Raw genomic sequence first — 25,412 nt, forward strand, 5'->3', positions numbered from 1 at the left:
AGCCTTGTTGATGACGTAGGTGACATTGGATTTCTTTCTGATTCGAACATCTCAAGCAACAATTAAAATAGTAAGTTGAAGCTATGCTTTAATGATTATAAATACAAATTTTAAATTTATATTGTAGGAATGTGGATGTTGAAATAATTGTAAGTTCGATTGCAGAAAATCGCGCCTTAGAAGATAATCCTTGTTGATTTTCAGTTTCGTGCAAGCTGAAATTCGTCTGTGGGTTTCTTTTTTGTGTGTTCATTTTGTTTGTGACTATCAGTTTTGCACGACTGTCAGCCTCTGATTAGCAGCTACATGCCTTTATATTCATGTTTGACCTGCAATTTTGTGCTTCTTTCTCTGTAACCTCCAGTTTTCTGTGTTTATTGGACGCTTTGCGTCTAAATTTATCTCTGAGGAAAAAAAATTCAGTTTTGCGTGTTCCTGTACATCTGTGACTTTCAGTTTTGTGAGCTTATCTTCGGCAAATCAGTCCAATTACGTTTGTTTATATTTGTCTGTAAATTTGAAGGAATGTATGTTTTCTATGTTTGTCCGTGACTTTGAATTTCTGAGGGGTTAACCTTTGTCTGTAGGAGAGGGCAGAGTGGTCGAGTGGTTTAGTGCGCTGGGTTGGAAATCTTGGGGTGCTGGTTCAAAATAATCCTCCACCCTACCACTTTCTGGTTTTGTTCTCGGTAGTTCGGAGTTTATATATATTTATTTATATTTATTTATTTAATTATTTTCTTATTTATTTCTGTATGTTTCGGTCATGTATCTCTGTCATCCCTGTTGTACTTTTATGTCAGCATGGAGTTAAAGGCAAAAACATGGACTTATTAAATTGGAATAAAAGTCTTGAATCAGACCTGGTGTTAGTTTAATTTTTCTCTTATCTTATAGGCTAGCAAAGTCAAGAAAGACTGTCGCTTTTGTGTTCTTTAAACCAAGAGAAAGGAGAGTGGTGAGTTTACTGAGTTATTTATAGTTTACATGTAGTATTGTTATAAGTTGTTTTTCAAACAAAGATTATCTTAATGATATAGTACTAAGGAAATAGTTATTAGAGACGCAAATCATATTTCCACGCCAACAATTTCCAACTGCAATATTATGGCAGTCCTATCTTACTTTGCTCTAAAACTTTGCCTTTCTGAAGGCAGAGGAAATCTCAAAATAGATTCTTTACTGTTTAATAATACACGTGCCTGAATAATAGATGTATTGTTGACATGTCATTCAATTTTTAACTTTTTTCCCTTATTTAAATTGCCAAATAATTGTAATGTGCGTTAGAAGTTCCAGTCGAAATAATAAACTCGTGTTCTAATCAGAGCAATGTTAAATCAAAAATAATTTGGATTTCCGGATAAATTTCTCTTTTCAGAAACTACTACTAAACGTTAAACGGAGTTTAAAGCGAAACTTGGTTTAAAATATGTAACCAAATTTGTGCGATAAATTTATTCCAGCTTATATCCTGCTGTGTACTAACGAAGAGGCAAGAATTTTTTAAGTATGTAACTGCTTCCTGATTTTGAAAACAAATAACAGAATAGATATTCATAAAAAAATCTCTCGTTTCCAAAAATCCTTTATTTTAATCTCAGCAGATCAAGCAAGCAACCACTGCAAAAATATATCGACAGTCGTGAGCTCACTGTCTTTCCATGTAAAATAAATGAATAACTCTCCTCGCTGCAATCTTCTAATTGCGCTACGATTTCCTGAGCCAGACTGCAATAGTATACTACTAAATGTTTATATTAAAATCATACCAACAGCAGTTAACAAATGGATAAACCGACATGGTTCCAAATTTTTGTCCACTTTTACTCTCTGTTTTGTTCTAATAGAAGTTCTTCAGTGACATGTACAACGTAGACGAAGTTATACAAGTCATCTCGATCGGCCTCATTGTTACAGGCTACCTTCTCAACACTAATCGATTCCTAAAAGCAATCGAATTATGCAAGGAATGCTTGTTCATTCTGAAAGAAAGAGCAGGTATAAAAGACGAGAAACTCACCAAATCATTCTACGTAAAGATATATTTTACAATGTGGAAAGCATGTAGTCTTATCAGTGATACCACAAACGCCATAAAATACGCAGAAAGCCTAGTTAAGCTGAGCTTAGAACTAGCAGAAGTGTATTTCCGTGAAAGTAAATACGCACAAGCAAAAAATCTCTCTGAAAAAGCTCTCCTTATCAGTAAAGAAATTGAAGACAGAAGTGGAGAAGCTTCCTCTTACATAAACCTTGGAGCGATATATATATCAGTTGGCGAATATGAGAAGGCTATAGAACTTCACGAGAAAGCACTTGTGATCCAGAAAGAAATTGGAGACAGAAGAGGAGAAGCTTCCTGTTACACAAACCTTGGAGTGGTGTATGGATCAATTGGCGAATATGAGAAGGCTAGAGAACTTTACGAGAAAGCACTTGTGATCCAGAAAGAAATTGGAGACAGAAGAGGAGAAGCTTCCTCTTCCGGAAACCTTGGAGCGGTGTATCGATCAGTTGGCGAATATGAGAAGGCTAGAGAACTTCACGAGAAAACACTTGTGATCCAGAAAGAAATTGGAGACAGAAGTGGAGAAGCTTCCTCTTATGGAAACCTTGGAGCGATATATATATCAGTTGGCGAATATCAGAAGGCTAGAGAACTTTACAAAACAGCAATTGTGATCCAGAAAGAAATTGGAGACAGAAGTGGAGAAGCTTCCTCTTACACAAACCTTGGAGAGGTGTATCGATCAGTTGGCGAATATGAGAAGGCTAGAGAACTTCACGAGAAAGCACTGGTGATCCAGAAGGAAATTGGAGACAGAAGAGGAGAAGCTTCGTCTTCCACAAACCTTGGAGTGATATATATATCAGTTGGCGAATATGAGAAGGCTAGAGAACTTCACGAGAAAGCACTTGTGATCCAGAAAGAAATTGGAGACAGAAGTGGAGAAGCTTCCTCTTATGGAAACCTTGGAGCGATATATATATCAGTTGGCGAATATCAGAAGGCTAGAGAACTTTACAAAACAGCAATTGTGATCCAGAAAGAAATTGGAGACAGAAGTGGAGAAGCTTCCTCTTACACAAACCTTGGAGAGGTGTATCGATCAGTTGGCGAATATGAGAAGGCTAGAGAACTTCACGAGAAAGCACTGGTGATCCAGAAGGAAATTGGAGACAGAAGAGGAGAAGCTTCGTCTTCCACAAACCTTGGAGTGATATATATATCAGTTGGCGAATATGAGAAGGCTAGAGAACTTCACGAGAAAGCACTTGTGATCCAGAAAGAAATTGGAGACAGAAGTGGAGAATCTTTGTCTTACACAAACCTTGGAGTGATATATATATCAGTTGGCAAATATGAGAAGGCTAGAGAACTTCACGAGAAAGCACTTGTGATCCAGAAAGAAATTGGAGACAGAAGTGGAGAAGCTTCTTCTTACACAAACCCTGGAGTAGTGTATCGATCAGTTGGCGAATATGAGAAGGCTAGAGAACTTTACGAGAAAGCACTTGTGATCCAGAAAGAAATTGGAGACAGAAGTGGAGAAGCTTCCTCTTATGGAAACCTTGGAGCGATATATATATCAGTTGGCGAATATCAGAAGGCTAGAGAACTTTACAAAACAGCAATTGTGATCCAGAAAGAAATTGGAGACAGAAGTGGAGAAGCTTCCTCTTACACAAACCTTGGAGAGGTGTATCGATCAGTTGGCGAATATGAGAAGGCTAGAGAACTTCACGAGAAAGCACTGGTGATCCAGAAGGAAATTGGAGACAGAAGAGAAGAAGCTTCCTCTTACACAAACCTTGGAGCGGTGTATCAATCAATTGGCGAATATGAGAAGGCTAGAGAACTTTACGAGAAAGCACTTGTGATCCAGAAAGAAATTGGAGACAGAAGAGGAGAAGCTTCCTCTTACGGAAACCTTGGAGCGATAGATCAATCAGTTAGCGAATATCAGAAGGCTAGAGAACTTTACGAGAAAGCACTTGCGATCAAGAAAGAAATTGGAGACAGAAGAGGAGAAGCTTCCTGTTACACAAACCTTGGAGTGGTGTATCAATCAGTTGACGAATATGAGAAGGCTAGAGAACTTCACGAGAAAGCACTTGTGATCCAGAAAGAAATTGGAGACAGAAGTGGAGAAGCTTCCTCTTACGCAACCCTTGGAAAGGTGTATGAATCAGTTGGCGAATATGAGAAGGCTAGAGAACTTCACGAGAAAGCACTTGTGATCCAGAAAGAAATTGGAGACAGAAGTGGAGAAGCTTCCTCTTACGGAGACCTTGGAGGGGTGTATCGATCAGTTGGCGAATATGAGAAGGCTAGAGCACTTCAGGAGAAAGCACTTGCGATCCAGAAAGAAATTGGAGACAGAAGTGGAGAAGCTTCCTCTTACACGAACCTTGGAAGGATTTATCGATCAGTTGGCAAATATGAGAAGGCTAGAGAACTTCACGAGAAAGCACTTGTGATCCAGAAAGAAATTGGAGACAGAAGTGGAGAAGCTTCCTCTTACGGAAACCTTGGAGAGGTGTATGGATCAATTGGCGAATATGAGAAGGCTTCAGAGTGCTGGGAAAAATCGTTGGCTATGGGCAGAAATATTGGCAACCGTAGCACTGTAGCTTCCTCTCTTCTGGACCTGGGAGATAACTTTTACTCTCTTGGAAAGTACCACAAGGCTAACGAATATAACCAGAAAGCACTTGTCATCTTTGCAGACATTGAAGACAGACGAGGAGTGGCCAGGGTTTCCGTCAACCAAGGAGCTGTGGAGCAAGCCGTAGGTAACTTAATAAAAGCAAAAGAATATTTTGAAAAGGCGCTGGCTATGAGCCAAAAAATTGGAGACAGGGAACTAGAAGCACATAGTTATCTAAAGCTTGGAGATTTTGTTTTCGCGAAGTCTGACAATGATAGAACGGAAGAATATATCAAGAAGGCACTTGCATTAAGTGAGAAGACTGGAGATGTTGAGACACTGTTGGGGTCTCTCATTAAAATGGCAAAGCTTAGAGAGAGACAAGGAAAGATTCAGGAAGCAATCTCGTATTTACGTTCTGGTATTGCAAAATGCGAGGAAATGCGCAACTCCCTCCGCGACAACGATCAACTTAAGATTTCTATCTCGGATCACAATATTTTTTGCTACAGAAATCTCAGTAACTTACTCTGCGAAACCGGGAATCCTACTGAAGCTCTGTATGTTTCAGAGCTTTCCAAGGCCAGAGCTTTGGCAGATTTAATGTCAGTTCAGTACTCTTTGGACAATCAAATGCCAGCTGACTCTGGAGCATGGTCTGATCTTGAAGGCATGGTGGGAAAAGTGTTTAACCGCACTTGTCTGTACGTCTCATATTATTCTGACAAAATACATTTGTGGATTCTTAAAGCAAGGGGAACCACACATTTCCAGGTGATAAAAGGAAATGACCTGTTAGTTCGGGAAGGATCAAGTCAGCATTTGGATCAATTTTTTGATTTCAGAAGTTTTGGCATTTTACCAGAGGAGATTTGCGAAGACCAATGCTTACACGGTTTTCTACCAGAATCGAAAACATGGAATGACGACAGCCATGAAGGTTGGCGAATTGGAGAGGAACGTAGAGCTGACCAAGGACCTAAAATGAACCTTCCTATCTGTTACAAACTAATCATCGCTCCTGTGGCGCGCTTCCTTGAGGGCCCTGAAATCATCATTGTTCCTGATCGCGCTTTATACCAAATTCCATTTGCCGCCTTAACTGATGAAAGCGGAAAGTACCTATCTGAGACTTTCAGGATCCGTATTGCTCCTTCTCTAACAACTCTCAAGCTCATTAATGAAAGTCCAGCGGACTACCACTGTCAGACGGGTGCTTTGATAGTGGGAAATCCTGATGTTGGTGAGGTGCATTTCAAAGGAAAACTCACAAAGATTTCTCGACTGCAATGTGCAGAAAACGAAGCGAGGATGGTAGCAAAAAAGCTAGGAGTTGAGCCTTTGTTGGGACGGCAAGCAACAAAGCAGGCAGTACTTCAAGCGATGAATTCAGTGGCTTTGATTCATATCGGCGCACACGGTGATGCTGAAAGAGGAGCAATTGCCCTTGCACCATCTTTTCGTGTTCCTAACGGAATACCTCAAGAAGGACTCTACTTATTGACAATGTCTGACATTTCAAAGATTCGACTGCGAGCTAAACTGGTAGTCCTTAGCTGTTGCCACAGTGCTCGTGGGCAGACAAAGGCCGAGGGAGCTGTCGGAATTGCCCGAGCATTCTTAGGATCTGGCGCACGCTCAGTACTGGTATCACTGTGGGCCCTGGATGACAAAGCAACAGAGCAGTTAATGACTCATTTCTACGATCACCTTGTCGCTGGGGAAAGTGCTGGTAAATCTCTACACGAGGCCATGAAGTGGATGAGAAGTAAGGGCTATGACGTGAACCAGTGGGCACCTTTTATACTGATTGGAGATGACGTGACATTTGATTTTGGAGAGAAAGGTAAGATTCAAGGAAAACATGCCCAAGTGCTTTCTTGTTTCTAGTAATAAAGGGCTTTTGGCATTTACTTACAGTTTTGCTGAGATGTCATCGATCGAGCTGTATATATATTTTCGACAGTGTATTAGGTTCTATCTCTATTTATTTCTTTAAGTGTTTGTCGTTTGATCTTGAGCGGCTCACGTATTATTTGTTTTTCATGACTGATAACTAGCTCTGTCGATCATGAGAGTGTAAACCATGAAATTACCTACAGTGTAATACAACGCAATCAACAGGCCACAGCCATTTATCATATTATAACGAATTTGAAGGGAAATTTTAGAAAACGAGAAATCTAGGAAAGTAAGAGCAACAAGCGAGTGCCTCACATATTTCGTGAGTGTTTCAACATATCGTAATGTTTTATGACGATATAATTCAAGGCTTCAGATTATTTACTCGGGCCAGACGGTAAAACACGGTTGTCTTGCTTTTAGCATAAAATATAATACTGAGTTGATCAGAGCGCGCGCAGCCCCGAATTTTTTTGTTGTTGTTGATTTAAGGAAATAATTTTAGATGGATACTATTTTTTGTTGTTGTTTCTTTATTTACTCTATCAGGTGTTGGCAAGAATGACCAGGACGGCAGCGAGTGATTGCATGAGAAGTAAAATATGCCATGACATCGAGGGACAGTTTTACCGCTAGTGCTAACCTGTGTATAAATTAAATTGACGTTTTAACTTTTGATATTTTTCTGTCTAAAAGAATGCATCGGGAGAGATATGCGCAATAAAACTTTTGAGTTTTATTTCATATATATATTCACCGTTTTCAGGATAAACCGTTGCTTCTCTAGCAAGTAAAGTATACAATAGTTTTTGTAGAATAGTTGGTTACAAGTTATTTTACCGCAGTGTACGTACAGGTGCGTGTTGGACTCAAATAACTGCTTAAACCTCAAGAATTGAACAAGCTTAGTACGAAAGGTAACTTTTAGTATAGGAATGAAAGATGATGATATCAATCGTTTGGATGTTCGCTGCGAGGAAAAATAAGCAGTGTAACTAAGGCTTAACTGATACATCTAGTGTTTTACCAGCGAAATTCGTTGTTCAATTTGTAAATAATGTACCTGATGAAAAAAACATTGAGCGTTACACTTTGTAGCAATTGTTAAGGTAACTTGAAGAAAGCAGGATTTTAAAGTACAGTAAATTAGCGTCAGAAATAACATGCATTTCCTTATTTGACGTTATTATATTTCTGAATATCTTAGTTTTGTTAGTATTTTCATAAATCAGACCTTGTTTACAAGACAAAAGAGCTTTACGATTTGAAATTTCGCCAATCCGTTGCGAATCGATTGATTAGCGTAGAAAATGAAAAGAGTGTATAAAGTAGACCGAATTTTTGTCGAACACAAAGGCCAATGGAAGTCTAAATTTAAGGATTTAAGTTCCTGTTTACCAGTAAGGTCTACAGTTAGCTTTGTAAATAGTGAAACAAAAACGCTGACCTGTTGGTTAAAGTTTTGTCAGGTAAATAAGAGTTTAAAATAGAGTGACATCAGAAATTGTTCGCATGACATTTATCACATTTATCGTGAACATTGTACTGTAGCCAAACAAGAAGAACTTTTTTTCATCCTTTAAGCATGTCCTCCTTAGGTAAAGTTGACGGGCCTCTTGTTTATTTTTAAATTTTTAACCTAGAGGAATTAATTAAAACTGCAAGCAACATAAATCTCAGCTGGACTCCGTTTCTGCAGGCTACTTCTCAACTATATTAGCCCCTAAAAGATACCAAGATCAGCTTTGTGAGCGTGGCGTAAAACAATTTTCACCCCTAAGAGATACTAATTCTAAAACAACACATCGTCTCCCGTTATATATTTTTTTTTGGCTTAATATAGCCTTTATAAAGGTACTGCAAAAGTTCCGCTGTGGACCTTTTGATGCTGAGCACCAAAACCACTTTTTTAACCCGTATATGGTATGATGAGCACCCCCTGTTCTTTTTATAAGGGAGTTGGTCTTTCACCTCCCCCCATCCCCCCCCCTCCCCCCAAACCAGGCATGTTAGGCGACTGGAAAAACAAATGCGTCGTCGACAGTACCTGAAGCACTTAGCTAATTGAAAACTTGAAGCTAATAAAAGTAAATAATTAATAACTACTTTAGCTGCGTCGCGAAGATGAAGTTTCGAGCGTTAACCCTTTCTTTACGGGAGCAAGATCATTATGTCGGGCAGAAGGGCTAACTCTCAACACATCAGTTTTCTGAAAACGCTATAGGGCAACTCATTTACTTTTTTTTTTTCAAATTCAAGTTGATATACGTAGCTACTTACACTGAGTGTTAACGGTCTTCCAATTTGAATTTCCTTTCCGTTCAGTTAAATGATTTTATTTTTGTTTCATTTTACTAGGAGCTGTAGGGTGGAGGGAAGTAAAGCTGCATATTTCTTTTCATTACATAGAAATCAGTGTTTTACTGGAAAATACAGCACTCGTAAAAGTTATGCAAAACCACATCCGGGATCCGAGTGGCAGATTTTCCATACCCTCACCAGTAAGAATATTGATGACGTCATTTCCCGCGTTTTCACGGTTGTTTGCGCGAACAGTCATTTGTCTTTATAATAAAAAGAAAACTACACGGTGGCTTGCAGATATGAATTTAATTTTCTCGTGTTTAAAATAATATTTCGCTCACTTGCTACGCTAGCCCATAAAATATTGTTTTTACCACTCGAAAATAAGATTTATATCTTGACGCCGCCGTGTAATATCCTCTATCTTGCATTCCTGGATACGGCGAGGAAACGCTACTATTTCACTTCGCGCGCTAGCGTTGAAGCACGGAAAAGGCCAGGAAACTGCATTTAAGATCCCCTGCAATGTAGCTGGCTACCCGAGCGCGCAATTGTAAGAGGAAACCAATAAAGCCATGTTCTTTATGACGTGAATTTAATCTCCGTTTTAGTTTATTTTTTTCGGCCAGGCAGGGTGGATAGCTGGTATTAGCCGGGGATTTCCGGACCGGCACGGATTTCCGTAGATACGGCCGAATATCCACTCTTTCTTTCGTAACTTTAAGATTATTTATAACCGAACTTTGAGGGTACCCAAAAATGTTTCTCTTGAAGTAAACAACATGAGATGAGGTCAGATCAAGCGTTTATTATGTCATGTTTGTTAAACAGATGCCATTTTGATCTCTTGGACCCGCCATCTTGGATTTGGATTTCTTCGCCAGAAAACGATAAAAACTAAATCAAAGTTAATAACATGATGGCTGAGAGTCATAAAAATGAAAGAATAATCACACAAAAGTACGAAAGCCATGGCAACGTAAAGTTCCGAGTAAAATGTCATGTCATACCAAAGTTATCTGACCACCTCCCCCGCCCCTCCCCCCGCCCCCGCCCGTCTGAATAGAGTGAAATTAATTAGAAGTAATATAGGTGAAAACAACATAATTGTCAATTAGAGCTAATGAGGCCAAACAGCTTAATTTGAAAAATTAATCAGACATTAGGTGTGATTGATTTTAAGGAATGATTAATAGATTCAATTCCATCAGGGAGTAGATTAGTAGCTTCATGGACTAATTTGGTGCGCATGTCTTTATTGTAGGACTGAGAAATTACTCCGGCCATTTTGATCGATTGTTCTCCATAGCTACAACCTGCCTGAATTTGGATAATACCAAACAATGAACTACCTTATTTGTATTAACACCAGGATGGCCGAGTGGTTAAGGCGTTGGACTTAAGTTCCAATGGACGTATTGTCCGCGTGGGTTCGAACCCCACTCCTGGTATTGCTTTTTCTTTTTTTTTCGTTCCGGTTTTTTCCCCTTTTTTTGGCATATTTCAAGTCAAACATCCAAAGTTGGAAAAATTATCTCTGATCGCCCTTCTTCCTTTCTTGGTAGCTAACTGAATGATCTGTGATCGCTTACACACGTGACTGATCTCTAACCCAACGTACGTGACCGACCAAACCGGCACGTGACCTTCACACACGTGACCTTCACAACCTATTTTCTTTGAAATGTTGGTCAAAGAAAAGATATGCAATCTAAGGCAGCTAAACGAGGCTAATTATATATGCTGTAGCTTCCAGAAAACGTATGAAAACATTCAAAATTTTTCTCCGGAATGTTTTTCTGCCCTATTGAATCGTTCTTTCACAGAAAGATTGTAAAATCAAGGACATTGATGACACTATGACACGGATACGAGTTATGGACGTAATCTTGTTCGAATTCGAGAAGAATTCCTGGGGGCGGGTGCCGTGTAAATCTCTGGGTGGGGGTGGACTAGATCACGATCAACTTGATTTTGCAATTCTATTCTAAACCAAAAACGTCTGATTTTTATACTCATCTTAGACTAAACTGCCTGATAATTCCTTAGGGAAGAATTGAAGTGTCCACATTAGACCTACCTAGCATATCGCAATGATTCGATCTAGCTCAAGGATGGCAGTTAGTAAAGAGGGGGGAGGGGACATTTATTAGGGACGGGAGGCTTAGCAAAAACGGGCTGGTGGCAAAAACACACATCGTATTGCCCCTGTAGCACGTGTCTTGTGTGAGTGCGTAAGTTACCCATCGATTACAAACTTAAAATTTGGATTATTACAAGGGAAAAAATGGTCACAAATGGCCAGAAACTCGATGTTTATCTGTTCTCCACCATCTTAAAATAAATGTGATCAATTCTGAAGCAGACAGCGAGTAAAGTCATACAAATAGGTAATGACGTAAGCTCATTTGGGGGAATCCTTCCATTCTTGTTTATAACTAAATCATCGAAAACGAAATTTAAATTGCTTATTAACTCAATACGGGGAAACGAGGCTGTATTCTCTTATGGGAAACCCCTTCTGTAGACGGTATTTATAACCTTTATCACGTGATCGCTCATATGATTAATTCTCACCTCCTTTACTGATTGGCTAATACTGCGATCAGTACTCACAGTTAAATGAAAAAAGATGTGAATCTCCGTCACCCTGATTCCAAATAGCACGGAAAGATAAATGGCAGACCAGCTCTTGTGGCACTAGAAACAACTTCTGAGTTAACATTTGAGTTAACTTTTTTTTAATAATAATAAATATACGTGAAAAAATTACTCGATTCTGATTGGCTGCAGGCAGTGCAGTTCAAGTGTAACACCAATGCAAAAAGTGTAACACCAGTGCAAATTACAAATCGTATTTCTGGATTATGATTGGCTGAAAGACAACAGGAAATTTTCTAAGCCAATGATATCACGTAAAATGATGACGACAATGTCGCACGGAAAACTTGAAAACAGTTTTCTTGAATAAAAAAAAAATGCATGGCTTCAAGAAAGATCTTTCGGCACTTCCTCCACACGAATTTTTTCATTTTCATATTATTAATAAGCAATAATACGGTTTTCCTCGTTCAATTTGGGATTAATTTGCACTTGTGAGTTTTTCAAAAAGTTGGAATTACATTTGCCGAAGCGGCTCGTGCAATTTCAGCTTTTTGAAAAACTCACTCGTGCAGATTAATTTCAAATTGAACTCAAAAGCGTATGATCACCTATACGAAGATTTCACTTTTAAGAGGAAGAAGGAATCATGTTATTCTAGCCCTAGAGAGCTTCAGAAAACGACTATAGCAATGCGGTTACTGAATGAAAGGAACTGGGAGAGTTCGGGTGCTTTGATTTGCTCGGAATAATATTAATGATAATATAAAACTTGATACGATTCTTAGCTGTACGCTATAAAACAACAAAGGTATATCTTCTTAATCGAAACTAAAACTTAGGAGAAAACGGAAAAATAAAACGTCAAAATTTATGCTAATTAAGATCAGCAGGATAAAGATTTTCTTTGTTTAAACTACACTATTACCAAGTTGTAGTTGCCTTGAAAAAAAAAGCTGGTGATGGTAAGATAATTAGTGCCTGATAATCTCTTTAAATAGAAGATTTTACATGGATGGCCGCGAGGAGATACGAACTTTCCCTTCGAGTGTTGAAGAATATATCACGAACCACGAGTGAGCGCAGCGAACGAGTGAAATATTTTTCGACTCGAGAAGAGAAATTTCGTATCTCCAAGTGGCCATGTAATGTTCTTTTTATTATATAAACATCAACGCATTTCCAAGCCATTTCAGTTTCGCTGCGAAACGCACCAGTTGTTATGTAGCCATAGCAACGGTGATCTTTTTCACGTGTGAAGAAATCATCAGTTTTCGGTCGAAAGCTTACCTGCTATTCCATTGTTGTTTATATAATATTTATTATATAGACATGAGTGTTTTTCGGAAAATAGGCCACTTGTAAAATTCACACGAAACTACATCCGGGGCGCCAATGGCATATTTCGATATTTTCAGGATATTGATGACGTCATTTCCCGCTTTCCCCCGGTTTTTTGTGCAAACAGTCACTTTGTCTACTGAAAAAGAACATTACAGTTTGAAGATGTGAATTTTATTTTCTCGAAAACAATATTTACTTACTCGTTGCGCTTGTGTGTAAAATATTTTGCCACTAGAACTGATAATATTCATATCTTCGCGCCACCTTGTAGCGTCCTTTGTCTCATACAGCTAACTTCGTTTGACAAAATCCGCGCCATTTTCGGCCAAAATTCCTTGACCTTGCACAGTCACTGAGTGACTGGCGAAATCTATCAACGATCTGTTCTCCACATTGGGAGAGAATCGGAAGTAAGGCAAGTTTCTGGGTCTTTCTGCGAGTTCTTGTAGTTTGCCGACGGATATTGCCCGAAATTTAAAGGGCTGAACGGAAACGAGAATTAATAAAAAGATAGGTTGTAAAATGTTCAGTGGTGATGCAAGTTCGTCAAAGACTTAGAATAGAGTTGTTAAAAGAGTAGATATCATACGTTGCCCGGTTGTGTCTTTACTTTTATTTTTTATTTTTTTCCAAGAAAAGAGAAAATGAATACTCCCTATTGCAAAACCCATTCTTTTCGTTTTGCGCCTAACATCTTTTAACAAGATAATTTTCATTACTCCCTTTCGTTTGGCCCCATGTTTAAGCTCCGTCCCCATTGAACCTTTTCTATCCATTTCCCTACCCATCCCCCAATTTTCTTCCCATCTCCCGCACTCCTTGTTTTCTTCCCCTGTAATTATTCCCCTAACTCAACCTCTTACTATTTCCTTTTTTTCGCTACTACTCCATCTGTTTTTCATTTTAGTGCCTCTCCTGTCCTCCTTCTATCATATCCGTCATACCACTTCCTCCCCAGCACTCTGTGTGTTTCGTTTCTTCCCTAATTATTGTTATTTCTATGATCAGTCCTAGCTCCCTTAAAAACTTGAATATCTCTGGAACGAATAGGATATTTGAAAACAGCAAACAGCATTTTTCCTTTCGTAGAGACTACCTGTTTTTAAATGGTTTAGATAGGAAAGATGCGTATTTCATCAATAAAGTAACACTTTAAGAAGGAATTCACCAGAAAGTTTGAGTAACAAGTAGAACAAAACTTTGTACTGAGATTATTTACACTGTATTGCAAACTTCTGTACGACTGCCTTAAATATCTTCTCACAAGAAATCAAGCCTAACAACATCAAAATAATGTCGAAAACATCTTTGGAAGTTCATATGAAACACTTAAAATTACTCCTGAAATGATACTGATGTTTGCACAATTTTTCTGAACTTTGAAATTTATTCTCTTGAGTTTCTACGGGAAATTGTTTTTGCTGCTATTTCAGGCGACTGTATCTTAGGAAATGCAAAAAGGACTGTAACATATACTTAAGATTATTCTGGTACGAGGTTTTTGTCCTCCAAAAACTGAAATTGTTCGATTTCCCATCGGATTTCCTGTAAAATTCTTCAGAGCGGAAAAACGTACTTCGCAGCTTTCTATGCGTACTTGCGGGGCCACTTGCGGGCTTAGGTAATCGGCTCAGGTAATAATGCGTATAGCTTTGCGCATGCGTATAGCATGCCATAGTTATTACAGCTAATATTCCTATTAGCATGTTAGCGTATCGTGTGCCCTAGTTTTTTTAATATGTTTTTAAAATTGTTTTATTTTCAGACACATTTTTGTTATATTTTTACTGTAATCTTAATCTTACATTGTAAAGCGCTTTAGAATATTTTATAATTTTAGCGCTATATAAATCTATCATTATCATTATCATTATCATTATCATTATCATTATCATCATCATTATCATCATTATTATTAATGCGGGCTACAATGGTGGAAAGAACGGCGGACCGTAATAGTGAAGGTACGCGAGGATGTCGCTGGATGTCGGCCGTCACGCAATATGCACACTAGTCTCAAGCTGTGAGTGACCTCTGTGTATGCTGCCTGTCTGCAATAAATTTTGTCTTAGATTTGTTTATTTATCGCTCTTTCCTTGACCATCCCTCCCATTAGATTTTGCCGGCGAACAGTTCTCTATGCCATTTAACGAGGTTTTTTTCCTTTGTTTTGGGAAGAAATGAAAAATATATAAATAAAGTGGACAAGGCTTAAATCTTTGGACAGGGGAAACAAGTAAAAGTAGGATACCCAAATCCCTAGTGATTTGGGTATCCCCTTCTGAAGTGTTGGCTTGCAATCATTTCTTTAATTCAGGGTAGCCAAATCGACCGAAGATAGAAAGGCAACGCAAACTTGCAAAGTCGAAAGGCAATCAAGAGAGAAAAGGACTAGAAATGCTAAATTGTAAGGGATACCCAAATCCCTAGTGATATGGGTATCCCCTTCGGGAGTGTTTGTTTGTCCTCGCTTCTTTAATTCAGGGTAGCCAAATGAACCGAAGAGTAAAAGGAAAAGAAAACTTACAAAGACGAAATTCATTTAAGGGAGAAAAAGACTAGAAATGCTAAATTGTAAGGGATACCCAAATCCCTAGTGATATGGGTATCCCTTCCCAGAGTGTTTGTTTGTTATCGTTTCTTTAATTTAGGTAGCCAAATCCACCGAAGATTAAAAAGGCAAAGCAAACTTTCAAAGACAAAAGGCGTTGAAGGGGGCAAAAGAAAAAAGAAATGCGAAAAATTAAGGGATACCCAAATCCCTAGTGATATGGGTATCTCCCTCTGGAGTGTTTCTTTGTCCTTGTTTTTTAATTCAGGGTAGCCAAATCGACTGAAGATTAAAAAGAAGCAACTTACAAAGACAAAAGTCATTCCAATGAGGAAAGGACTAGAAATGCTGAAATATAAGGGATACCCAAATCCCTAGTGATATGGGTATCTCCCTCTGGAGTGTTTCTTTGTCCTTGTTTTTTAATTCAGGGTAGCCAAATCGACCGAAGATTTAAAAAAAAGCAACTTACAAAGACAAAAGTCATTCCAATGAGGAAAGGACTAGAAATGCTGAAATATAAGGGATACCCAAATCCCTAGTGATATGGGTATCCCCTCCCAGAGTGTTTATTTGTTATTGTTTCTTTAATTCAGGGTAGCCATATGAACCGAAGACGAAGAGGAAAACAAAACTTACAAAGACGAAATTCATTCAAGGGAGGAAAGAACTATAAATGCCTAAATGTAGGGGATACCCAAATCTCTAGTGATATGGGTATCCCCGTCAAATATGACTAGGTGTTATCCTTTCTTTAGTTCGAATTGAGGGTAGCCAAATCGACCGAATATACCATTCACCTTTCAACTCGGAAAGGACTGAGATGGGCTCCTGTTGAAATAAAAGTAACAAAAAGAAATTCATGCCTTCAAGTAGACCGAGAATGTCCCCGGAGATCTTTAGTAAAAACTGTTGATTTTTGACTGAAGAATAATTTACGGGATACAAAATATTTAGTCCAAACATTAACGGGATATGAATTACTTAGCCTCTACCCCAACCTCCCTCCTCTCCCACCCCCTCTATGAGGCCCCTATTCCCCTGAGCTTCTCCACGTGTCTAAATCATGTGAGTCGGGATTTGCGTGGATTTTCGCGGGAAATACGGAAAATGTTGGAATATGTCAAAAGCCAGAAATATCCGGCAGGGTCTTCCAAAAACGAAAAGCTAATTTTGCGAAAATTTTGCAAAAACTTCGAATACGATGACCAAACAGATTGCTTGTGTTCTATATTGATAAAAGAAGAGATGGTACAACATTGAAGCGATTGGTGATAAAAGAAAACGAGAAATCGAGGGTTTTTGAGGAATGCCACTCCGCTGATTTTTCAGGCCATGCAGGCAGAGACAATCGGCATATATTCAATTCAAGCCATTAGACTGGCAAGTTTAAAAAGCCACCTCGTGATAAAGCTGTCTGCAAAATAGGATTGTTTCAAGAATCAAGAAATAGTTCTAGGCAAAAGGTTTTGCTTCAGAGTTGCTCGGTAATTCAAGACAAGCGGTTGACCCAGATTAACCTGCCTATGTAACGTCTGCTTGTCACGCCATTTCCTTTCATGTGGGTTAACGAAGAGGAGGAGAGTTTAGCAATTGCCTGTATAAAATTCGTGTCCTTAAAATATGTAAATATGTCAATGAGTAAATCAATAAGAAACTAAAATAAATCACACATAAATATTGTAGGTTAAATGTGCAAAGTAGGCTAACAGTTATAAGCGTTACAGCCCCTCCCAATACCACCGCCCTCCCCCAAAAATGTTTTGAAGAGTGTAAGTACATTAATTAAATGAATACAAAATACAGGCATACAAAAGTTATAAAATGTTTGAAACGTGTTTTTTTGAAATATTTGCTTAGATAAAACCCAGTCCAACTCGATGATAACAGTTGTGGCGTTTATATTTGCATGGTAAAGAATCCAGTTGATCGTGAATGCTGAATACATAAACGAGCCAGTAAAACATTAATATTACTCTATTTATCCTGAATCACGCGCGATATGTCATCGGTTCACGTTACACTTCGCGGTAGCTGTACGCAAAGCTTTGTAATAAAGAAGTTGAAAAAAAAAAATTGACAGTTAGAACGTCTATTTTTCTGGTCTCGAGCATATGCAATAATGTAATATACATCCGATGGAAAAAAACTACACAATTTTAAACTGCATCCACTCAAAACGTTCCTCGAGTCTTTATTCTCATTAGTTAGTCGTTAGTTCGTCGAGTCGTTATTGCATTTTTTGTGCGCTTCTAGCTATACCTTTTTTTTCCCTTCCAAACAATCTTTTCTACAATTTTTCAAGTTAAAAGGAATAATTTTTACACCAAATGATATAATAGGAAAATGGTCACCATAATCATTTAAGAGAAAACCTGTGCTTATTTTGTTGTCCAGCTAAGGAAATCTCTTGATTTTGTGTATGTTCACGCGCTCGTCTTCGCGCGGTAGTGACGAGAAAATCGTGCGCAGTAGGGGTACGCAATATAAGGAATCCCCTTAACGAACTCTTCGCGGCGTTTTGTTGTCATGTGTATGCGAAAGTGGCTATTGTTTATGGTAAATTGTTTTTACCATCCTTGTTTTTTGGAACAGATGACCCAGAGTGTGTGTGGAAATTGTGAATCTCCATTCAGCAAGGTAAGTAAACCTAAAATGCAATGAAAATGAGGAAAGTCAGTCCTTACTCGCCTTTATCTGCAATAGAAGCCGACCATCTCGACTTGGCCTCGAGAAGGACGACATACATTATAACGATGAAGAAACGATATTTTGTGCTTCTCTTAAATCAAATCTGTATGTATGTTAGCGATGTTAGCCACAAGGGAAACGCGTAATCTGATTGGCTTATGACAGCGGCTGTCTAACAATCGACAGAAACATGAAAAGGAAAATGGGGTTTGAATATCGACTTTGATTAGACAGATGCCATGGAATATGGTGTGACTGACGAATCATGAAACTTTTGCATTCCTTTCGGATAAGCCAGTCAAAGCTGAGGAGCCTAATAATACGTAACGTTCTAAAATGCAATGAGATCATTGATCGTTGCCGGTAGGGAAAAAAATTACTCCTTACACAAAATAATAGGAAATTTCTCATTTCGCACACTTTACGCGTTCTGGTCAGTTTAGATTTATTTTAAAGATAACAATATTGTTTTTTCATTGTATTACTTCAGCAACCAAAACACTCAAATTGAAGAAAAGGTGGGTCCTAACTCACGTAATACGGTGGAAAAAAAATCAGACGGTGCTGAAGGAATCTGTCAGTCCGTTGGTAAAGAACGAAGAAGAAAAAGAAAAAGAAGAAGAAGGAATGAAGTTGCGACGCAGATCCAAGATTAAGGTCAGTGTTCTTTTCTTTCCACCTGTCAGTTTTTTGTACTTCGTCTTTTCAGTAGTTTAATCTACTGTCAATTTTTGTTATATTGGTTTTAACAGACGGAGAAAATACAAGTCGTCGGAATGGTTAATGGCACAACAACTAAAACCGAAGTAGCAAAAACTAGGATAAGCTAGTATCATGGTGAACTGTGCAGTAGCACTAGCAGTAGCACAAGCGATCTATCTATTTATCCATCCATCCACCCTTCCGTCCATCCGTCTGTCTGTCTGTCTGTCTATCTGTCTGTCTGTCTGTCTGTCTATCTGTCTGTCTGTCTGTCTGTCTGTCTGTCTGTCTAACCCGGTAAACGGTATTTCGACGTGCAAGGGCCTTACTATATATACTTTTCTTAACTTTTTCTTCGAAAACAGTGAATCGGAAGATGAAGCAGCAGCGCAGAAGGAAGCCAAGAAAATGATCGACGAGGTAGAAAAACAGAGCGTGCTTAAAACGATCATCAAGAAAGCTTGTGAAATAAGCGAAGAACCGCTCGCAGACCTTGGTCGAGACTATAAAAGAGGCTATTTAGCTCTCTGTGAGCTTACCACAGAAAAAGAAGGCGACAATCAAGACGTTGCAAGCTTTCGACAAAGCTTAAACGCACGATTGCAAGCCTCAGAAACCTTGTCAAGTGCCTTGGAAGAACAATTAGCTCGTCGCTTCTCGAAGCACTTGAGATGGGACAGAAAGACAGTTGCTGGCCCAACGGTAAAAATGATCGCCCACCGTATGAAATACGTAACCGGTGAAATACTGAGTCGGTTTAAAAAGTGATTTTTTTTCTCCTTCTTGTGAACTCAATTTTGACTATGGGTTTGCCGAGACTCCAATCTGGTAGTACGTACCCAACTGTCTCTATACTGCAGAGGACACAAAGATTCCATAATATCATTAGTAAAAACGGCTGAAAAAATTACAGCATTCAGGCAATATTATGAGGTAAAACTAGAAATTTCCTATCCTCACCCATAACATGTCACTGGAAATATGGGTATGATCGGTCGACTAAGGATACCTTAATGATAATAATAGTAGTAATAATAATAATAATAATAATAATAATAATTATACATTTATATAGCGCTAATACTATGAAATATTCAAAATCTCTTTACATATAAAAAGAAGCTCACAAACTAAAACAAAGATCTATAAAAAGGATAAAATGTGCTGGAAATACAACAATATAAAACGGCTCATGCAACAAAAATTATAAACAGTCATAGGCGATTTTAAAAAGATATGTTTTCAATCGTTTTTAAATATGTCCAAAGACGAGCTTGATCGTATGGCCAAGGGCATACGACCATTTCATTTTTCATCAGGGCATAAGACATGTCATCTTGGAAGATGGGACAGATTACACCACTATTCAAAAAGGACGATGAACTAAATAAAGCAAATTACAGGCCGGTTACTGTACTTCCTGCGCTAAATAATATATTTGAAAGACTCCTGGCAGCGCAACTTGGTGATTTCTATAGCTTGATTCTATCGGACTATATCAGCTCTTATAGGAAATTTCACAGCTGTGAAACTTCCCTGCTATGCATGACGGAGGAATGGAGAAGGATGAGAGATCAAGGGGACACTGTGGTAGTTGTATCTATGGACTTGTCAAAGGCGTTTGATGTAATCCAACACTCTCTTCTTCTTGCGAAGCTCAAAGCCTACGGATTGGACCAGGCAAGTTGTGCCCTGATTAAGGACTACCTTTCCTCAAGGAATCAGAGGGTCAAGATAGGGGATACTTTTTCAGAGTGGCTACATGCAAGACGAGGCGTGCCTCAGGGAAGCGTCCTCGGTCCCATGTTTTTCAATATTTTCATAAATGACATTTTCTTGTTTTGCGGGGATGTTAAGTTAAATGCTTATGCAGACGATCACCAAATGTATTCATCGGACAGTGATCCTGTTGCACTAGATGGGCGCATGCGTAACGCAGTCGAGACAGCAAACCGGTGGTACCGGCAAAATGGAATGTTGGGCAATGAAAGCAAACATCAGGCTTTGATCCTGGGAAAATCGGAACACACCTTCTCGTTTCCTACAAAGGACTCAATTGACATTTTGGGAATGAACATTGATAACAATTTAAATTTTCACAATTACATATCTCTTATTTGCAAAAAAGTCAACAACCAGTTTAATGTAATGCTTAGGTTCAGAGACCTTATTTCCAAAGACATTTTAGTGAAACTGTATAAGGCCTACATACTCCCTCATTTTGACTACTGCTCAACAGTTTGGCACTTTTGCAGTGCAAACAACAGGGACAAAATAGAAGCTCTTAACAAAAGGATTCTGAGATTCATTCTAAGCGATTTTGAATCGCCTTATAATGTGCTGCTAGACAGGGTAAAATGTCTCCAACTTCATGATCAACGCATCTGTAAATTCCTTACTACCTTGTACAAAAGTCTATTTTTCACTAGCTATCCGGCCTATATGAGAAACATGTTCTCGTTCCGTTCTACTTCATACAACATGCGTGGAAACTATATACTGGAAATGCCCAAACCTAAAACTACAACTTTTGGTCTCCACTCCTTTACTTATCTGGCAACAAAAAAATGGAATTCTCTACCCAATTTCATAAGGTTATGTAACTTCTCAGACTTCAAAAAGCACATCAGTAAAACCAATTCATAAAACATGTAAATGACAATTTTATAATTAGTTAACATAAGTCAATTGTAAATATGTAAATAGCAATTTCTATTTTAATTTTTCGTTGTCAAATATTTTGTTGTTCGGAAACATTAGCTGGTCAAGCTACTCTGAAATTCGAGCTTAAATAAAGTTTATGTATGTATGTATGTATGTATGTATGTATGTATGTATGTATGTATGTATGTATGTATGTATGTATGTATGTATGTATGTATGTATGTATGTAAGTATGTATGTATGTATTTCTCGTACTTTCCCTAACATTATAAAGCCTAGTTTCAACATTGCCTACTAGATTATATTTTCTTTGTTTTGTTATTATAGTCAACCTAACAACTGGTTATTTCCCTTTACATCTATTATAATCTCATAGGCCGCGTCTAGAAAACAAGATAATTATATTATATAGATGGAGTGTGTAATAAACTGCTGATTTGTAAAGAGTTCTCGTTTGGAACGTTCTCGGTACAGAGCCATGTATTGGACGGGGATACCAGTATCACTAAAGATTTATATATACCAAATATTCAGCTCTCCCTTACATTTTAACATTTCCAATCATTTTCTCGTTGAATGGTGAAGTCGTTGTAAATTTCCTTTGCCTCTTTATCTTCGGTCGATTTGGCTACCCTGAATTCAAAAAACGATAACAAACAAACATATTGTAAGGGAATACCCAAATCGCTAGGGATTTGGGTATCCCTTACTTTTTAGCATTTCTAGTCCTTTCCTTACTGGAATGACCTTTGTCTTTGTAAGTTTACTAACTTGCCTTTTAATGTTCGGTTCATTTGGCTATACCATGGATTGAAGAAACGATAACAAACAAACACTCTGGAAGGGAATGCACATATCACTAGGGATTTGGGTATCCCTTACAGTTTAGCATTTCGATCTAGTCCTTTCCTCGTTGGAATGACTTTGGTCTTTGTAAGTTTTCTTTTCCTTTTAATCTTCGCTGTATTTGCCTACCCTGAATTAAAAGGAAAAAAAAAGAACAAACAAACACTCGAGAAGGGGATACCCACATCACTAGGGATTTGGGTATCCCTTACATTTCAGCATTTCGATCTAGTCCTCGTTCCTCATTGGAACTTTCGTCTTTGTAATTTTGCTTTGCTTTTTTTTTTTTATCTTCGGTCGCATTGGCTACCCTGAATTAAAGAAACAATAACAAATAAACATATTGGAAGGGGATACCCATATCACTAGGGATTTGGGTATCCCTTACGTTTTAGCATTTCTTAAGTCCTTTCCTCATTGGAATGACTTTCGTATTCGCAAGTTTACTTTGCTTTTTTATCTTCTGTTGATCTACCCTGAATTAAAGAAACGATAAGAAATAAACATATTGCAAGGGGATACCCATATCACTAGGGATTTGGGTATCCCTTAATTTTTCGCATTTCTTGTCCTTTCTCCCCTTCAAGGCCTTTCGTCTTTGAAAATTTGCTTTGCCTTTTTAATCTTCGGTCGATTTGGCTGCCTGAAGTAAAGAAACGATAACAAACAAACACCCTAGAAAGGGATACCCATATCTCTAGGGATATGGGTATCCCTTACAGTTCAGCATTTTGATCTAGTCCTTTCCTCATTAGAATTAATTTTGTCTTTGTAAGTTTGCTTTGCCTTTTAGATTTGGCTACCCTAAATTAAAGACACAATAAGAAGCAGGCACATTGCAAAGGGAAGTACTAGGAAAGAGCGATAAATAAACAAGTCTGAGACAAAGTTTATTTCAGACAGGCAACATACACAGAGGTCACTCACAGCTTGAGACCCGCATGTTGCGTGACGGCCGTATCTCAGTGTGCCCACTCGCATATTGATTTTATTCAATGGCCGAACTATCCGAGGTTTAGAATGCGCCTTTCTTGTTTAAAATAACGTGCATTTCAAGGATTATCGATAGGCACTAAGCGCATATTCATACAAGGAGCTTTGGCGCGTGAATACGGTTTTGTATGTCGTTATAAATGCGGACTAGGATCGGACACTCTGTTATAAATTGCGACTATTTTCAGCGACGTTATGTGTTTATATCAAGATTAAGAAAGTTCTTATTTATTGAGACAAAGCTTCGTAAGAATATAAATGGTTTTTGAGCAGAATTATGCATGATTTCACTTGCCCCAGTCTGTGGTATTTAACACTTTCAGTGTTTTGGGTACCCAAACAGAACACTAGGGATTTGGGTACGGGGGTACCCAAAACACGGGGATACCCAAATCACTGTGACACCGCTATTGTGAATCGTGCCAAGGCCCCGCCGGCTAAGAAAGACAGGCTGCCCGGTGAGAGCCCTGGAACTCAGTTTAATTTTTCATTTCGTCTTTTAATTTGCACGAGGTAGAGTACTCGCTTCTTCTTTTAAACTTTAATTTGCCCAATGCCGTATCTACATTACAAGAAGTGTCTCCCAAACGTGTTCCAGACACTGGTGGAGTTTCATTCAAGTGCCAGAAACTGCAAGCGACCTCAAGATGGAAGTGTCATGGTACTTTAAGCTTATGTTATATTGCTACTTTCGAGTACTCTAACGGTGTAAGAGATGTTACATGGCTTGAGACATTTATTTAGCCAAAAATAAATCGATATCTCGGAGTTATAGCTCGGTAAATCGAATTTTAGACCAGAATGTTTGATGGCGACCAGTTTTTCTTCACTAGTCCCGGAACTAATGCTCCATGAAAACCATAATAATTATAAAGGCGAAATTATTCGTCTTGGATATCATAAGGTCATTACTGGTTGTAAATACATGTAAGTTCACGTTGAGTGGAAAATTTATAAGCTGAGCTTATCAACATACAAGTTTGATTTTATAGTTCTTCTCTTTGACAAATTCTTTGTATTCAGTCGCTGCCACAGCCTTCGTTTCTGTCTAGTTATATCCCACGCTTTGTGAAGAGGCATTTCTCCCAATAACAAGTGCCTTTTGAAGCTGTTTACTCCAACACGGATTAATATTGAACAATGAACAGGCGATGAACACACGTGCGTATAAAGCAACTTCGAAAATGGTGCAGAAATCCAAAGGAAATCTGGGTAATGTTTTCAAGATGATGGGAGGAGGTTCCAAACTCTTGCATGATCTTGTCAAACTTTGCACCCTTGAGATCTTGTGTTACGTCAAATCTTTAACTATTCCCCACCCACAGGAAAGAAAATACAGTCAAATCCCCTGGGGATGCCCGACCCCCCTATCCTGGGGCTTAACATTGATTGATGCATAACGGCATAAGTCAATTGTATGCAATGGAGACATATCTGCATTTTGACAGTCAGGTGTTGCTTTAGGTAACAGAAAATGATGGGAAATTTCTTGTACATGTAAATCCAAGTAATGGAGAACCCTCACTGGAAACCCTCACTCCCTCCCCTGCACCCTGAGGAAACATGAGACATTAGCCTCAGGGCAAAACCAAACAAGGATTATGTCCTACATGCAGGGGACGTATTTTCAGGTCTTACTCCCACCAAAATGGGGATAATGCCCCACATACAAGAAACCAAACAACTTCTTGTCTAAACTCACAGTATTTCTTTTAGAAGTGTGATTGACATTTTATGTTTTAGTGCTTCAACTTTTCCAGCACAAAATGCACAGCTGTAGAGGTTTCATTAACATTTTCAGCAGAAGGGCAACTGGTTTTTGCAGGTGGCAAACATTTTTGGAACTTAACTACTTCATAAGAAAAACTTTCTTCACGGTAGACTTTTTTCTCTAGATGGTCAAACCAGGCAGGCAAAATCATGCACGCCGCCAGTCAATTTGTATGGGGTCCAGCCTCTAATGAAACCCCTGCTGCTGCATGTTTCCAACGTAGTGGAGCACTTGTTATCTGGCTCTCATTCCAGATCCTTTTCATACCAGGTTGTTAAAGTGTCCTTCCTGCTGCTCCTCCCTGCTAAGTCAAGGCAACAGACCAAAATGTACTAATCCCCACCACATAGGGCAAAGCAAAGGCTAAAATGTACTAATCCTCCACCCC

General features: G+C 38.6%; 1 protein-coding gene and 1 non-coding gene across 2 annotated transcripts; both read left to right on the forward strand.

Annotated features, from left to right (window-relative positions):
- Positions 1–1,814: 1,814 nt before the first annotated feature.
- LOC145468239 (uncharacterized) lies at positions 1,815–7,221 on the forward strand. Its single transcript, XM_081451910.1, has 3 exons — positions 1,815–4,560; positions 4,801–6,501; positions 7,107–7,221. The coding sequence occupies exons 1-3, from the start codon at positions 1,866–1,868 to the stop codon at positions 7,139–7,141; spliced, it is 4,431 nt and encodes a 1,476-aa protein (XP_081308036.1). The 5' UTR covers positions 1,815–1,865; the 3' UTR covers positions 7,142–7,221.
- A 3,007-nt stretch (positions 7,222–10,228) lies between these two features.
- On the forward strand, positions 10,229–10,312 carry Trnal-uaa (transfer RNA leucine (anticodon UAA)). Its single transcript has one exon. It is a non-coding gene; the product is annotated as a tRNA-Leu (tRNA).
- Positions 10,313–25,412: the final 15,100 nt, after the last annotated feature.

This window comes from Orbicella franksi, chromosome 14 (assembly GCF_964199315.1).
Source record: "Orbicella franksi chromosome 14, jaOrbFran1.1, whole genome shotgun sequence".
In the NCBI taxonomy this organism is placed as follows: Eukaryota; Metazoa; Cnidaria; class Anthozoa; order Scleractinia; family Merulinidae; genus Orbicella; species Orbicella franksi.